The sequence below is a fragment of the Periplaneta americana genome, chromosome 5 (assembly GCF_040183065.1).
Source record: "Periplaneta americana isolate PAMFEO1 chromosome 5, P.americana_PAMFEO1_priV1, whole genome shotgun sequence".
In the NCBI taxonomy this organism is placed as follows: domain Eukaryota; kingdom Metazoa; phylum Arthropoda; class Insecta; order Blattodea; family Blattidae; genus Periplaneta; species Periplaneta americana.
Window position 1 is genome coordinate 165,033,829 of NC_091121.1, and position 17,903 is coordinate 165,051,731.

Sequence of the window (17,903 nt, forward strand, 5' to 3'; positions counted from 1 at the left end):
ATGGGTGTACCGAGGTTTCTCTTCAACCGAATGCACGTATTCGTTTGATGAAGAAAAAGAAATAGTGTATTAATATTATTGTAATTAATTTTTATAATCACGAAATCAGACTTATGCTTTGCAGACTTAGTAGCTTCATTAACCCGGTCGTGAACTAACTTGACCCATTTGGTAATAAAACTTCACTTTTGTTCGCCGTTATAATCTAATTATATACTATAAACGAAGAGCCTATCAAATATTATATGGTTAAGAGCATTCCACTTTTTCCCTAAACAAAATCGGGACATCTATACGAAATACTGGCAAAAGGAAGAGAATGATAATTTGCGTTAAGAAGCAAGTTGCATTATTAAATCGAAGCAAATGGATCAACCTATAAAAGTAATTATTATAGGGTAGCATTTTTATTGGACTAGTCGCAAAATAAGGTCAAATTGTTATCTTCCTTTTTTATCATTATTGTTTGTTTAACCTTCCAGAGTACCTATTAAATACCATACTGCAATTTGAAGAGCTGTCAATTTAAATAACCTGTATATATGTGATTTATCGATGACAGTTTTGTAATTTTTGCTAAAAATACGTGCCTAGCGATTCTGTATTACGAAACAAACAAGAAAGTGTGAGTCCTCCAGAAAATTAGGAACATATGGAATTCTTATTATCATAAGATCTTCTATAACGTAATAGCTATTTTGCAATGTTTTGGTAGCAACAAGATGGCGTCAGGTCCATCAAAGCTGCTTCACTCCGTCCAATGGTATTAAGATGCTAGTGTCTACTCTATGTATTCTGTGCTCGTTGGTTTGCAGCTTTCCGTTCTCAATTTGTAAGTTCCAGTCCATATATTCTCTTCTGTTTTTTCTTTCCCACATTATTATTCTTCTTTCGTTATTCTTCAATATGAGTCATATTATGTTTTAATTTGACCTGGACGTTCTTCTACAATTTTTTTTCTTGTTTTATAGTAAATTAAAGGATCACATTCTAGTTCATGGAACTGTTTGTTGAACACCTGTCAGGTTGTGCAACTTCGGCTTAACCCATGACATATAATAAATATTGTAACTATGCTGTTACAAAATTGACAATTCATATGTAATGTATCTATTATTATTATTATTATTATTATTATTAATATTATTATTATTATTATTATTATTATTGTTACTATTACTATCAGTTATCACTAGACTTCGTGGAATTGCCACGAGAATCGTAAGGTTTACTATGCACGCGGTATAGACTGTATGAGAAGGGGACGTGCAACAGATGGAGTATGCATTTAATGTAAACACTGAGCAGTATACTCCGGTTACAATAAAACATGTATCCTGCATTCAAGAAATATAATGAATGAACATTGAAGTAGGAAATGTCTAAACATGTAAATACACAATTATTTTGTAGTGAGATATATTAACTCTTAAAATTTAATGTAAGATACTCACATCATCCTTGAATATGTGCATTGCAGTGAAGAGTTACGTACATTTTGAGCGACTGCAAGGTGAACCTTCTCCGATGGTTTTATTTTATTGGGTTATTTTACGACGCTGTATCAACATCTAGGTTATTTAGCGTCTGAATGATATGAAGGTGATAATGCCGGTGAAATGAGTCCGGGGTCCAGCACCGAAAGTTACCCAGCATTTGCTCGTATTGGGTTGAGGGAAAACCCCGGAAAAAACCTCAACCAGGTAAATTGCCCCGACCGGGATTCGAACCCGGGCCACCTGGTTTCGCAGCCAGACGCGCTGACCGTTACTCCACAGGTGTGGACTCTCCGATGGTCACTCAAACAGTTTTTACATTGGGAAAATGTACGTTCAACATCACACGATGCAATAGGTGCATATTTGAAGAACGGAAAGTCACTACTTTTTAGTACACCAACTTCAGACGTCTTGTCGTGACCTGATAGTACATCATTCATAATACGAAGTTGTGAATAGGCAGAATTTTTAGCAATAATGTTTCTCAACTTACATTTCACTTTTTCTGAAATTAGTGAATTGTTATTTTGGATAACTGTTTGTGATACTTTATACACTATATTAAGGGCTTCTGAGAGTTGTAGTTTAGACGATTCTAATAGGGTGATGCTTTTGGACACGATTTTAAAATTAGAATCAATGAACAGAATATCTTCCAATAGCTGTTCAGAAGGCAATGATTTTACAGCTGCAACAGCGGAACTGTCTGTGCTATCCAATGCATAAATTACCTTCATTATTTTGCCGTAATATTCTGCATAATAATTAACAGCATCCAACCGCGTTTTCCAAAGGGTCAAGACTGGCTGCGGGGGTAAGGGTATTCCAGGGGCAATTGTTTGGAACAGCAACACTCTCATTGTAGTATGTTTGATTGAATTCTTGTCTGCACTGAACAAATGTTAAGCTCTGACTATCCAACCACAGTAATGCAAAAAGAAGTGCTTACATAGGTATACATTAGCTGTAGCTGCTCTATCTATTTGGACTGGTCACATCTCTAAACATGAACTGCTTATAGTACGAGACCGGGCGGTCGCTCATTTCTTCTATACTACCGTACATCGGCAACCTGATTGCATGCTGCGTGTGGCAATTCAACGAAGTCTAGTTATCACTATCATCATTGTCATCTCTGTTTTCCTTTCTCTTTTTTTGTATTAGCTCGACGAGAGGTCTAGTGTGTTCTCTTTACCCTGTTGACCCTCTATAGGGCATTAATTTAAATTGTATTATTTTCATCATTGTTTGTATTTCTTTTTTGTATTTGTATGTGCTATCTGGTAGGATGGAAGAGAAGGCCTTATCGCCTTAATCCTGTTAGATTAAATAAATAAATAAATAAATTAATTAATTTAATAAATAAATAAATAAATAAATAAATAAATAAATAAATAAATAAATAAATAAATAAATAAATAAATAAATAAATAAGAAAGTAAGTAAATTTATCTACAAAATAATATGGATCATATGCGGAGACAATAAGGAAGGCAGAAAATAGGAAATATTAGAGAATTCAGGCAAAACACTATCTATGTATGTTAGAACTGCATAAAACACTTTTCTTCATGGAAGATCGTTATTAATAATCACAATTAATACCAACTTGAAGGCAATAAAACGCTAAACGTCTGTTATTAAACTCAATTTCAGTTCTTGCAGAGATTTTGGTCACTTTGGCATATAACGACAGCATCGTTAGCTAGCACTGAGATCCATCTTTTTAACCTTAGTGGCGCGCACACAAGGGTCGCTTTCAGAGACGGTCTGGAGTGCGGAAGAGGGTAGAAAATAGGTGGAGTGAGGTCTAGATATTACCTTCCGCATTATTGCTCGTATTAATCGACGGGGTAGATTATGAGGGGGAACGGCTTCCATGCAAGGGGGTAAAGAGCCACAGAGTTCTCAGAAACGTTCGACCCCACCAGGGATTTCAAGTGATTGCCTCAAATTTTATGTACTAATCCAATTAATTTCCCAGCGCTTTGATTATATGTGCTACTGAGCTTCATGCATGAAGTCATAAATTTTTATTAATTTTTTACTTTTTCTTTTTGTTACTAATTAGGTTCTGGTCACATTCCAGTGACGTGAATGACGACGCTTGTAATATAAATTCCATCAAAGAGGTCACGACAATTAGGAACAAGATTATAAGATTAAAGGATATATTATTATGTTTAGTAAAATGAATAAATGGCAGCTAAAGATAGGAGGCATGAAAGACCGGGCCTCCACATTCTTTTTGTAAAATACTACACTTAATTACTAACACGGCAATTAGACCGCGGACCTTCATGCAATTGCGTGCTTTTATTGATTTGGCATATTGAAAAAGTAAAAGTGAATCTTTGCCAATCACGGTTTTTACAACCGAATGAAGCCAGCTTTATTTCGCTTAAATGCATATTTTGAGACGTTTCCTTTTTAAATCCATATATATATATATATATATATATATATATATATATATATATATATATAGGGATATTTAAATGCATATATTAACATATTTCCTTCTTTTGACCGATTTATTGTCTAGTTTCTAAATTTATCTCTAACAAAAAAGAGTAATTTCCAAGAAATATATCACTTATATATGTACACTTACTTACTTACTGGCTTTTAAGGAACCGGAGGTTCATTGCCGCCCTCACATAAGCCCACCATTGGTCCCTATCCTATGTATGATTAATCCAGTCTCTATCATCATATCCCACCTCTCTCAAATACATTTTAATATTATCTTCCCATCTACGTCTCGGCCTCCCCAAAGGTCTTTTTCCCTCCGGCCTCCCAACTAACACTCTATATGCATTTCTGGATTCGCCCATACGTGCTACATGCCCTGCCCATCTCAAATGTCTCGATTTAATGTTTCTAATTATGTCAGGTGAAGAATACAATGCGTGCAGTTCTGTGTTGTGTAACTTTCTCCATTCTCCTGTAACTTCATCCCTCTTAGCCCCAAATATTTTCCTAAGCACCTTATTCTCAAACACCCTTAACCTACTGTCGGTGACTCAGGAGAAGACGAGAGCGGACTGTGGAGGAAGGGATGTGAACAGATAACGTACGATAACATGTGCAATATTTGTACTGCAGTAAGCGGAAACATTAGGCCTCCTTCTGTTCAACTTAGCTTTAATTTCCATACGCATTGTTACTCATGTTTCCTGCACGAGTAATAACCTGGCTACTGGGATGCTTATCTGAGCGATGTTTATAATAATCAACAGCGATAGTCCAGAAGGTCACATTCTTTCCGCTCGTCTTCTCTTGAGTAACGGACAGTATGTTCCTCTCTCAAATTGAGAGTCTAAGTTTCAGAATCATGAAGAACAACCGGTAATATAACTTTTATAAATTCTAACTTTCAGATTTTTTGACAGCAGACTAGATGATAAAAGCTTCTCAACCGAATAATAACAGGCATTTCTCATATTTATTCTGTGTTTAATTTCCTCCCGAGTATCATTTATATTTGTTACTGTTGCTCCTAGGTATTTGAATTTTCCCACCTCTTCAAAAGATAAATTTCCAATTTTTATATTTCCATTTCGTACAATATTCTCGTCACGAGACATAATCATATACTTTGTCTTTCCGGGATTTACTTCCAAACCTATCTCTTTACTTGCTCTACCGACTGAGTTACCCCAGGAACCATACACGACACCGTCACAATTTTTCGTGCGCTAAGCTAAGGGTCCCAGAATCGATACCCGGTCCCGGAAAAATTTTTCCTTGAACTTTTCTAGACTGTTACAGTGAAGTAATTGTTGAAGAATTTTACAATTTCAATTTTTCTCTTTTATTATAGTACATACTATTTACTGATAACAAAATTTAAAAAAAAATGTTCAAAATTAAACATTTTTGCAGTGGTCACAAAGTACCCCCTCCTCCCGTTGGTACTGCATGTTATTTAAAGTACCTTGATATTTCTAGGGTTAAGTTTCGAAATACATTCTGTGAACATGAGACATAAGAACGCTATCGATCAGCCAAAGTGAAACCACAGATAGTTTGACTTTAGATTTTTATTTCGTAAATGAAGTAAGCGTTTTTAACTAATTGCAAGTAACGGCACGATCAGTATCAGTGAAAAATTTGAAAGCATTATATACAGGATGGAAGTGAAATAACCTAGAAGATTAAAAGGGACGATAAGGTACACGTAAATGAAAAGAAAATCCATATAACGTTTTGTGATTAAATGCACGGTTAATTAGAAAACTGAGTTTGAAGTTTCAGTACTGCGGCAACATCGTCGCTAACACACTCTACTCGTGATACAGATGTAAGAGGTCAACGAAATCGGTGAGTCTCGGTAGGTGAGCTGCTCTCTGCCAAGACGTTGCCACTTGCTCGCTTCGTGTAATGGCTTGAATTTATAGGTTTTTAAAATTAAATTTATACGAAAATCGTGCACGCTATTGAAATACACTAGAAGGATAAATTATACTTTATTAAATTTCCTATCGATATGGACAAAAAATCACGATCCTACTCACAACATTTGCTGAGAAAGAGATTGTTAAACATTTGGGGGGGGGGGGAACATTTTTTTATGAAAAAACTATGAACTTCCCACCAATATGATATAGTTTTTTTTGTTACATACAACACGAATTCGGTCTGGAAATATGCAGGGCTATTTCACTTGCACCGTAAATAATAGCTTGCTCAACTGATCGTTTTATAATTTATAAGAATTTATGAAGAATGTGTATGTAAACTTGTAAACTTTTAACTGTGTGTTTTTGACGATATCATTTGCAATAATAACTGTTCTTTTACATGTTAACAAATATAATAATAATAATTATTATTATTATTATTAGCATATTATTATTATTATTAGCATATTATTATTATTATTATTATTATTATTATTATTATTATTACAGGTGTAATGAAATTCGCTTTACAGGTAGACCTAGTTCAAACTCATAGACGAAATTGTCTACTCTACATCATAGATGTCCAATTTTATTGTAACTCGTACGAGATAACCCCTGGCGTAAGCAACCCGCAGTGCATATTCCTTAATGTCGTTTTTCCTATTCCATATGGAAAGTTATTGACCTTAGCAGAGCAAGCTTGACGTGCAATATCTCCTGGGTATATAGGCGTTTGGACACCCATGGCCTACACTATTAATCTAGCATAATTCAGGAAAGTCTTCACTGACATGTGTTAACAACCTATCAATATATACAGGATTTTCATTTCGAAACTTACCAGTCTAAATAACTAATTATTTAAATTGAATTCAATTTAAACAAAAATACGTCAATTTAGATATTGAGGAGGAAGTCTGAAACCAGGCTTAATTCCATTTTAGATTTCACCCCAACCCCCAGGCAACCCTACTTTGAAATTTTAAATGGCACCCCTATATTTTTACACTTCAATAAGAAAGAGCGTTCAATTGTTTATACATTTCATTCTTTGTTTTCGCATCTTTTGTTTTCTATCGTCGCCAGGCAACCTGTATTTCTGTTATTATTAGTTGATTGTAGGATGAAAACACAGCTTATTTTGTGTAATTTCCTAAATTTAATCAATGAGAATGATTTATGTTCTCTCTTGATGGGTATACACATTTTTAAAATAATCTAATACAAAATCACAAGACAAGCTCAATAAGTTTTTATAGCTTTATTCCCTTCAGCTCTAATCAACAACAATCCAGGTTGCCACGCGACGACAGAAAACAAAAGATGCGAGAAGAAATGAATGAGGTGTATAAACAATTGAATAGTTTTTCTTACTTAAGTATAAAAAATATAGGGGTGCCATATGAAATTTCAAAGTGTTGGTGGCAGGAGGTGGGAAGAAATCTAAAATGCAATTAAGCCTGGTTTCAGACTTCCCCTTCAATATCTAAATTGACGTGTTTTTTGTTTCAATTGAATTCAATTTAAATAATTAGTTATTTAGACTGGAAAGTTTTGAAATGAAAGCAATATACATATATCTGTATTTAAAAATAAAAACCCAATACAATCTCGTGATTACATGATAAAATATACCTCATTAACAGTAATAAATTCCTTTTCGACCTTTACAACATCCGCTTTCTTTTACAGCGCCTCTGTCGTTGTTGAGTTTATTGATACAGCATTTCACACTCGAATTATTTCCAATACTTTCCCGATACTTTTAAGGTTACTCGAGCTGATGGAGCAGGACGGAGAAAACTTCTTTTTATAGCCAATGTGTTCAAAATCAATGATATGGTTACTCGCTGGATGTAGTTAGAAAAAAGAGAGGGGGAGGGAGGAAGAAAGGGTTCATTTGATGGTCGTAAATGGTGAAGTGGGACGAAGAGTTTTAGGGGAAAAAGTGAAGATGAAGGGTGTGGTATTCCATCTTTCACCGCTAACCATCCTTCTTTTATGTTTTTATCTATCTATTGCTTTGATCTCAGTTATTTAGACCACAAACATTCAGTAGGTTCACACAAAGATCTATGGTATCTTTTGTATATTTCACCAATGCCATCGAAAAGGTCTTTTTGGAAACAAGGCTACATCTTTCCAATTTTCGATAGGATCATTTCCTTTCTTTATGTCCATACAAATATGAGAGCGCGGTCCATATTGCTTTTCTGTGCTGCGATATAATACCAGGGGTCCCACAAACGCTGGAACAAAGAAGCATTATTATCCTTCCCATATCTTGACTACCAAGAAGATGGATTGGAATATAAATGCTTTCGGTTAGGGAAAAAATACAAAGAAAATCTGTTTATATGCGTGGAAAACATGTTATAAAGAAAATGTATCACTAGTTGTATTAAGAGTTCTCGACTTTTGTACTCTGTTGTAAAGGGAGGAAGAGAAAAATGGGGGGAAACATTATACAGGATGAATCAAAAGTCTGGAACCATATAAATATCTTCAATATGCTTGATTTTCAATTACTGTAGGTGTTACCAGTATTGTAAGACCAAATGCTCTACTAGTGACACATTTGATTCTAGCCCTCAGCTATCTCAAAAGTCGCCATTTTGGATGCAACTTAGAAATTTTAAATGGAAAGGGAGTCATGTAGTACTCAATATCTTGCGAAATTTTCTGAAAAAAAAAAAAAACGAGTTGTGCAATGTGTTTTGAGATATCTCTAATCGTTTTCAAGTTATTTAAAGATTTAAAGATAACTGTCATAACGACACAAACATTAGTTACTGCATCTACAGATATATTGTAACATGGTACATACTAAGAAGGCTTTGGAAAAGGTAATCTCTAGAAGTTGGACCACAATGGTTAAATTAGAATGAAAAATGAGCAATTTTCTAATAAAAATTCATTGAAAAATAAACAAATATTTAATGCAAATTTTAAAATCTATATATGTAGTATGAAGTCAGTTGTGATGCTCATTCAGGACCAATCTTTAGAGTATGATCTCAGATTTAAGAAAAAAAAAAACAATAAATGGCTATTATTTTCTCCGTTTAAGTTAAATCATGTTTTTTGTAAGACAATTTTGTTTTCTGGAAAAATTCAAACTTTCAGACATAATAATCACAAACCAAACAGTAAAGCAGGAAAAGTTAATTACCAGAATTGCATAAAATACCTTTATGCTCGACCATGCCGAAATGTAGTAATTATACACCTGGTAGCAGTCCTTTAATGCATGTCATTAAAGTACACCTATTCATTAAAGTTCAGGTTTTCGATTATTCTCGGATATGCAATCGAAAGAAGAGGGAAACGTCACGGAGGCTGGAAATCCAATACTGTCGCAGAAGGATATGTTCTGTTACTATAATAATTAGCGTTAATTGTAAATAATATTCAAATAAATTCAATTTGTCATCTCGTTTTTCAATTCTAAATCAATTTCCAGGTTATACATTCTCTGCATTACATCAAGGTCAATGACATTATTGTTCCTAGGAAAAAATCAATACTTTCGCGTCTGCGCACATCTCACAATTCATGAGCTATGAACAAGGTCACTTCCGAGCTTCTATCAGATACAAATAAAATGTATACTTCTGAATAATTTCAAGTTAGAAATATGGTCGAGCATAAAAAGTCGTATGAAACTTGCCTATAATGGTAATTAAGACGCTCGTATGAAAATTATGAAACTCGCTTGCGCTCGTTTCATAAACATACTTGCGTCTTAATTACTATCATTATGGACTCGTTGGATAATGTACTATTTCCAAAGCCTCCTTAGTAATGTAACATATTACAAAATATCTGGAGATGCAGTAATCTTTAAATAACTTCATATCTCAAAACGGATTGTACCATTGATTTTTTCATAAAATGTCACATAATTTTGAGTACCTACTGTCGATGACACAGCTCATCTGCCCTGAACCCTGCTCTGCTTAATCCCCTTTCTATTTTCTTCAAAAAAAAAAAAAAAACATTTCTCTCTCTCCATTTGTACTTAGAACACGGAGGTCAACGTTTGCTTAATAGAATTGCTGGTGTAAATATATATTCAAAGTTAAGACGTAGCAATATTACTTTCATGTGTAGTGTACTCCACAGTAACGCGGCGCAGAATTGATAAATCAATGTTTTTATAATGCATGCTACAATGTATTTCTAACTTTCTCTCCATCCACTACTAGTGCGAAACTACTACCCCAACTCCGCATTCCTTCCAGGGCAGATGAGCTGTGTCACTGACAGTACATGACCTCCTTTCCATTAAAAATTTCAAAGTTGCTTTTGAGATAGCTGAGGGCTAGAATCGAATGTGTCACTGGTAGAGCATTTTGTCTTACAAATACTGGTAACACCTATAGTAATCGAAAATCAAGCATATGGAAGATATTTAACGGTTCCAGACTTTTGATTCACCCTGTATAATGACAATTTCACAACAGATGATCAGGGTTTCAGTACAAAACAAAACCTATAATCGGTTGTTCTTAAGCGCTTGATAGTCAAGAGAGGGAAATAATTATTTTATTGCCTGGAAAATTATTTCAGAACTGAGTGGCATGTTTTCATACCGCGTAGTACAATATTTTAATCCAACTCTCCGTCTACAGAGGGAGTGTTATCTAAGGCAAGTCAGCTGACTCCAGCCAGAGCCTTCTTCAGTTACAAGCCGGAGCCATACGTCGGCAACACTGTAATTAACTGTCACCCGGAGGCCGACCATACAGTACACGTGTTTGTGCTAATGCCGATTTTCAATGTAAATTAATGTTACAATATAAGTGTGTGTCCATGGAATTATGTTCGCGGTCGTACCAAACCTTCATTATTGATGTAGGCCTATTATAAACTATGTGCGTGTTGGAAATAAAATCAAGACAATACATGAAGAAAAAAATGATTGCAATCTTTGGAAATTTTTACGGTAAGTGATGACAAAGTAAATATTAAATATTGTATTAACTACATTTTTATAGTCTTACTTGTGGTTTGTGATGTATCAGAATTCTCGCCAAATTGTTGGGTCTCGCCTGCTATATCAATAAAGTTACGCCGTTGATTTTCAAGTTCATTGTGAACAGCTGTTTTGTGATCCCATAAAATATGTTGCAGTTTTGAATATTCGGAATGCCTGCTATACGTCAGAACTATCTATAATTTGTAGATGCATACACTCACTTTGTTGGTTTTCAAGGTTTATTTATTAATATTATTCCTTTTGTAATAAATTAGTTATGAACATGTTTCTTTTCACTTCGTATTTACAGGATTTAAAGTTCACTAAGTTTACGCTAATTGGCACATACTTAATAGATAATGATGTGTTTTGTTACGTATGTTGAAGGTATTTTTCTTAATTTTTTCATATATCTTTATACTTGGCCTTATTTAAAATTATATTTTTAAAAATTTATAACAAATAATTTAGGATAACAGTATTGTTATGATGACTGGCGAAATTCAAATAAAATACCATTTCGGATTCCGTAATAAATTACGTACATCAATACGCTGAATCTTGATCATATGCACTTAGTTTTGTATCAATTAATGTCGAAAATGTACATGTGACAACGAAATCAAAGCACTAAAAGTCAAACGTCATGCCTTTATTTCGCCTCCGCTCGCCTCCACTCTGCGTTGCCAAACCTACCCATGCTCCGGCTTGTAACTAAAGAAGGCTCTGCTCCAGCTCTTCTCTTTTGCGCAAGTCGTAGCTCAAGTCTAACCGAACGAACTATACTGTATGTTAAGTTGTTAGGACATTGACTTTCCACCGTGGGACTCACTATTCAAATACCCAACAGTCAAGTGTGAAATCTCTGTGGACAAGGACAGTGTGGAAACAGGTTTTGTTAGGTTATTCTTGTTTCCTTTTCACCATTATTCGTCCCGCGAGGAAATGCTCAGGCTTGTTAGCCAGCAAGTACGTCCTTCGGGACAGAGTAGGAAGCTGAGTGCCTTGGCTATCGCTACGCCCTCACCTGCGTCGTGGAGCACGTCGAAGCGCTTGTCGGCCGTGACGCGGTTCTCGCCTGCGGTCAGTACGCGGCGGCTGTGGCGTTCGCGGTCTTCCTTCTTCCACATGACGGTGTTGTCCCCCACGTCGCGCACCACACACGTGATGAGTGCGTCATCGCCCTCGTACACGTGCACCGGATGCGGGAGGCTGTCCCTGATGCTCGGCACACCCGCTGCAACACACCAAACACAACCTATTCAACCTGGTGCACATGCATATTCCGAGCTTCATTTTATTTTAGTGTTGTGGGATTTAATCGATTAATCGATCAATTTCTGTTGTAACATTAATCGATCAAAATATTTAATCGAATAATCGAGTCGATTTAAATTAATCGGTTGTACTTGATATTAATTATTATTTTGTTAATGCAAACTAAGAATAAAAATTTGAACAATATTCGTCTCTCAGAAATTGCTTATTTCAAACACGATAATACCGTTGTTTTACAATTTCGTAGCAGGTAGCACAGGGCAAATCTTTGCACAAACACTTCAGAAAGAATTTTACAATTACATATTAAACCACCAAGTAGAACACCCACACGTAAGCTGAGGCGTACACATACCATATCACCCATTCTAAAACCTACAAGCATATGTTTCTACCAACACAATGATGTTTGCTACTATTTGAATGCAGTACTTATATACACAATCAATAAATTCAAGATTGATGAATGAAGAACAGCCAACTGTATTGCTAAACAACTACTAAGGATCAATTGTAACAGCATGGCAATATACGACACATAAGATTTTATCAAATTTTATCATTATTTATTATTAATTTTATTAATCATCTATTATTGATTTTATAAATTGTCTTTTAAATATATTGATATTACATCACCATTCTACTCATAATTAATTATAAAATTCAACAATTAAGTCCTTTCCACCAATATTAATTATTGCTGACATTCGTATTTTGTTAATAATTTAATGCAAGATATAATATAATATGCTTGTCATTTTAATCATTTCATATGTGTTTTGTAACATGAGTTATATGTATCTGCAATCATATCGACCTTCCAAATTTATATTTCCTGGAAATCTTTTTCTACGTAAACCTTTTTACTTATAAGACATACTACATAAAACTCATGAACATCTATTTGTCATGCATATTACAATGTACATTTTTAATTTGTTCAAGGTTTAGATTACGTGTTTATTAACAATATCTGATGATGCCGAAAAGGCGAAAACGTTAATATTCTATATACAATGTTGTAGCAAATAAACATTTGCAAAATAGATAAATCTTATAGATTGAACTTGAAAAATTTTCATTATACTTCAGAAAGAGGTTAAGATATGAGGACAGTGACCTGGTATACTCTTATTGAAAGTTGAAATACAATGTGAAACCCTTATTAAGTTTGTCAACTCGTTTTCCTAGCATATAACTTAAAATAAATACTTTTCTGGAATTCGCTCCCCTCATCCCTTAGCCATGGCTATACTGTGTCCAAGTGAGAGAGCAACTATCTTTTTCTCTTTCTAAAATTTTGTAACCCGATTACAACAGGGGCTAGTCTGCTGTTCTGTTGCAGTTTCTTTACTGAGTTTCTAGATGAAGCTTGCGTGTTTAGTTTGCTAAAGAAAAAATCAGACTTCTGTGGTCAGTGAAAAAAGTGAAAATTCCATTATGTCATAGGCCTATGAGAATTTGAGAAGTAATCTCGGTGAAACGTTTGGATTTAAATTGAACGATCGTGGAGACGTGCTTGACAGAAAAAAAATCGTGTTCAGTGATGCGGGAAATATTGTTACTAAACGTAGGGAAGTACTTAATTTGGAGCATGTGGATGCACTCACATGTTTAAAATCATGGATGAAGCAGTATTAACTAGGTGAGTCTTCATACTGTTTTTATTTATGTTTGTCTCAAAAATCCCCGGAGAAATGACACAATAAATTATAAGCCTACATAATAAATATGTCAGTAAATAACTAAAATAGTATTGTTTTGTAATACAGTTTTGTAATGTAGTATATACATATATACTACATTTTATACTTATGCTTATCACCAAACACAAATTAAATTTATCAATAATTATGTATTATAGTAAGTATATTAAAACTTTTTTCAAATCGATCAAAGCTCGATTAATCGATTAAATTCAAATCGTTAATAGATTAAATATTTTGATCGAGCGACAGCACTATTTTATTTATCTCAGCATCACGAAATTCAAGCTATTTTACTTCGAAGTGGACAGTCAATTAATAAGCTAGAGGTAGTAATTTTAGGTGCAAAGTTTTGGTCATAAAGGTACCTTAATTTAATTAAAAAAGCTGCGAAAAAAGGTGCAAATTTCAAATGTAAATACTCTTTACAAACAGTACCAAACCCAATTACGTTTAAGACACAACATTTCTTGAATAAGCTTAGTTTCATCATCTTTGGTGAAAATGTCAGCTGACTGACCTACAGTTGGGGTTTAGCCAGCAGAGCGAATGATACTGACAATAAGAGAAAAAAAAATAAAATTAATCTTTCACCAGTGAAAAAGAAAACTCAAATTCCTTTTCTTCCCATTCAATAGGTTTTGCCTAACGATGAAGCGATGAAGCGCAAACTAATTTGTGGACATTTTGCCTAACGGGAATTAATTGAGGCACAAAGTAATTTTAAGCTTTCGCCAAACACGACTGAAGCGAAAGTAATGTGATAATACACTAAAAATAGCAAATTATAATAAAAACAACCAAAAAACAGTAGATTTGTCCATTTATTAAAAAAACCAACAGTATAATAGTAGATTAGGGTGCCTGAATGGCGTATTTAACAGTAGGAGAAGCACGTGTTAAGCTGCACCGTTGATTTTTCCTTCTATAATTTTTATAGGAATAAAATGTGGCAAAGGAGCCAAAGAAAGGGAGAAAAAGTGCTAAAAAATGCTGACACTAACACAAGATGCTAAAAGGTGCTGGCATTGAAAAAAAGGTGCAACCAAAACACACTTAGGAGTGTTTACCCTGTGTTTTTTGTTTGCAAGGCAATCCATTCTGAGCGTTTTAATAGTAAAAAAAAACTAAGGCGCCGCTCCTAAAATTCCTAGCTCTAGTAATATAGCTTATCTTAGTAAAGTTTAATAAGTCATCTACGATCCTACGCTAGACGCAAAATGCAAGTCACACTATGCGTAACATCGTTAAATTCCCTGTGAAAGATGGCCAATACAAACACGTAATGTAAATTAAAGAGTAAATAAAGAATTCGTAAATAATTAATTTTATTCTATAATTAATATTTACACAATGTTACAGAGTTACTGAAAACATGAAACAATTTTCGCTCAAGACTGTTGTAGTCTGTATTTCTTTGAAATAAATGTTTAATGCACGGATGATACCACTTCGTGTGTTTACACTGTCACAGTTATACAGTGATGATGAACTTATTTATTTCCAAATTAAAAGTGGAGTTTGCTGATTTTGCTATGACTTGATGGAGATTGTGAACTTTGCTGTGAATGATAGTGGAGACTGGCGTATTTGTTACAAATATTTGGTTTGCTATGACACCCCTCATATTTTAAGCATGTTTTCTTCCAAAACAATGCCAATCCTTATCTAAATTCATAATTCAATTTAAATCCTGCCCAAATTCAACCTCGCAAATTTCAAACCCAATAATTAAAAACAGATTCCTAATAGAAACAATAACAATAAAATGTTTTGGCTTACAAATCGATAATATGTTACATTGAAAACGTCATATTAAAAAAATTACTCCCAAACTAAATTTCGCATGTTTTGCTATTACATCTATTCAAGAGATAGTAAATATCATTACCTTAAAAACAATATATAGGGCCTAGTGCATACTTCCAATCGGTAATGAGTATTGCAATAATATTCTGGCGAAATTCTATAGATAGCAACAGTATGTTCCCACTACAAAAAGAGTAATTAGAATAATAGTAGGTTCCACATCTAGGGAATGGTGTAAGACCATTTAAAAAAACTACAAATAATGCTCATGGCTTGTCAGTATATTTTTCATTAATAAACTTCCTCGTATGTAATCGTGGAAACTTTGTAGCTAATTCAACAGTTTTCATAGCATAAATACTTGTCAAAAAATGATTTTCATACTCCATCGGCAAATCTAGGCCTAACATGCTTTCAAAAAAAAAAAGTGCGTTACATGACAGTAAACATTTTTAATGGTCTTCCTATGGATATAATATATAAAACTCAAAACTTAAAATTATTTAGGGCCAAATTAAGAAGTACCTAATTTCTCATACCTTCTATTCTGTAGATGAATTTATGACATTGAACAACATTGCATGAATATTTCTGTCTAGTATTAAGTTTAGAAACAAAATCCTTGTGTTGTACTAGTATATTATAAAATTCTTCTGTATACAGAGTGATTCGCGAGAATTTACTGTCACTTGCGGAGCTTATTTCCGAAGACATTCTGAGCAAAAAATTTCATATAAACATTTGTCCTAATCTCAATATTTTCAAAGTTACACTAATTTGAATTCGTTAGTAAAATACCTTTTTCCTTTAGTTTTAAGGGTAAAAGAATATTACAAATAGAGAATGAACTATTCAGAAGTATCATTTCTTTAATTGTCTAGTGTTCTGAAGATAAATATGTGTTGTCAGTTGCTTTGTACAGATTTTGTTTTTAAATTTTTAACTAAAAATGACATCATTTTTACGCACTTATCACAAAATTTTTTACAAATTATACGACTTTAGGAACTTAATTCTTTACAGTTTAATTATACATTCTAATGTACAGTCTTAAAGAATTTACAAGAGTGGCGTGATTTGTAACAATTGTTGTGATAAATGCTTACGAAAATGTAATTTTGTAGTTAAAAATCGAAAAATAATCTATACGAAGCAACTATGGAATTTACAACACATTTTTAGCTTCAGAATATTAGCTGATTAAAGAAATGATGCTCCTGAATAGTTCATTCTTTATCTGTAATATTCTTTTACTCTTAAAACTCAAGAACAATGGTATTTTACAAACAATTTCAAATTATTTATTTATTTAACCTGGTAGAGATAAGGCCATCAGGCTTTCTCTTCCCCTCTACCAGGGGATTACAATTACAATATTAAGAATACAATTACAATTATAATTACAATTAATATTAAATTTACAAATACAATAAAAATCAAAGTACTAAAAGATTAACTGATTAATAAAAGCTAGACAGTTTATTGTAAAAGTTAAGAAGAGAGAAGCATTTCTTTTATTGATTAAGTAAAAATTAAACCTACTCTACGCAATAAGAAAATGCTTAATAAGTTTGCTTTTGAACGCTACTAAATTCCGACAGTCTCTGATGTCACTGGGTAAGGTATTCCACAAGCGCGAGAGCGAGATTGTGTATGATGATGAATACGATGATGTCTTATGTGTTGGTATGGATAGTATGCGGCTATTTTGCGTGCGTGTGAAGAGATTATGTAACTGAAACGGGAGGCAAGGTAGGTAGATGTAGAGGTGTGAAGGACTTGGAAAAGGAGAACAAGATAATGAAAATTTCTACGTTCGTTAAGCCGTAGCCAGTTTAGAGTTTGGAAGGTTGCGGTAATGTGTTCATTAGTGTAATTCTGGAAATATTGAGATTAGGGCAAATGTTTATTATGACTTTTTTGCTCAGAATGTCTTCGGAAATAAGCTCCATAAGGAACGGTAAATCCTCGTGAATCACGATGCATATTTCAACTGGACTGTGACTATAATAAGTAGTACTGTTTTTTTGACATGTTCCATATTCCAGCTGTGAAGAGATGTATGAATATCATGGACTGTAAATAAATACAACACAATACAATAAAAAGTTATTGTTACTGTGCATGTCACTTGAAAACCTGTTCAGTCCGTAGACCGGTGAATAAAAAAAAAGCTAGCGCAGTCCTTTCATAAAAATGGACTTAAAGCGTTTTGGGA

At 33.8% G+C, this 17,903-nt stretch overlaps 1 protein-coding gene across 3 annotated transcripts in view; it reads right to left on the bottom strand.

Annotated features, from left to right (window-relative positions):
* Positions 1-17,903, bottom strand: part of LOC138700266 (Ig-like and fibronectin type-III domain-containing protein 1) — a 1,344,471-nt gene that overhangs the window by 89,898 nt on the left and 1,236,670 nt on the right. For all 3 annotated transcript variants that reach the window (XM_069826766.1, XM_069826763.1, XM_069826764.1), the window contains one exon: positions 11,917-12,126. In XM_069826766.1, the coding sequence (XP_069682867.1) occupies positions 11,917-12,126 (210 nt within the window). The remainder of the gene's footprint in view (positions 1-11,916; positions 12,127-17,903) is intronic.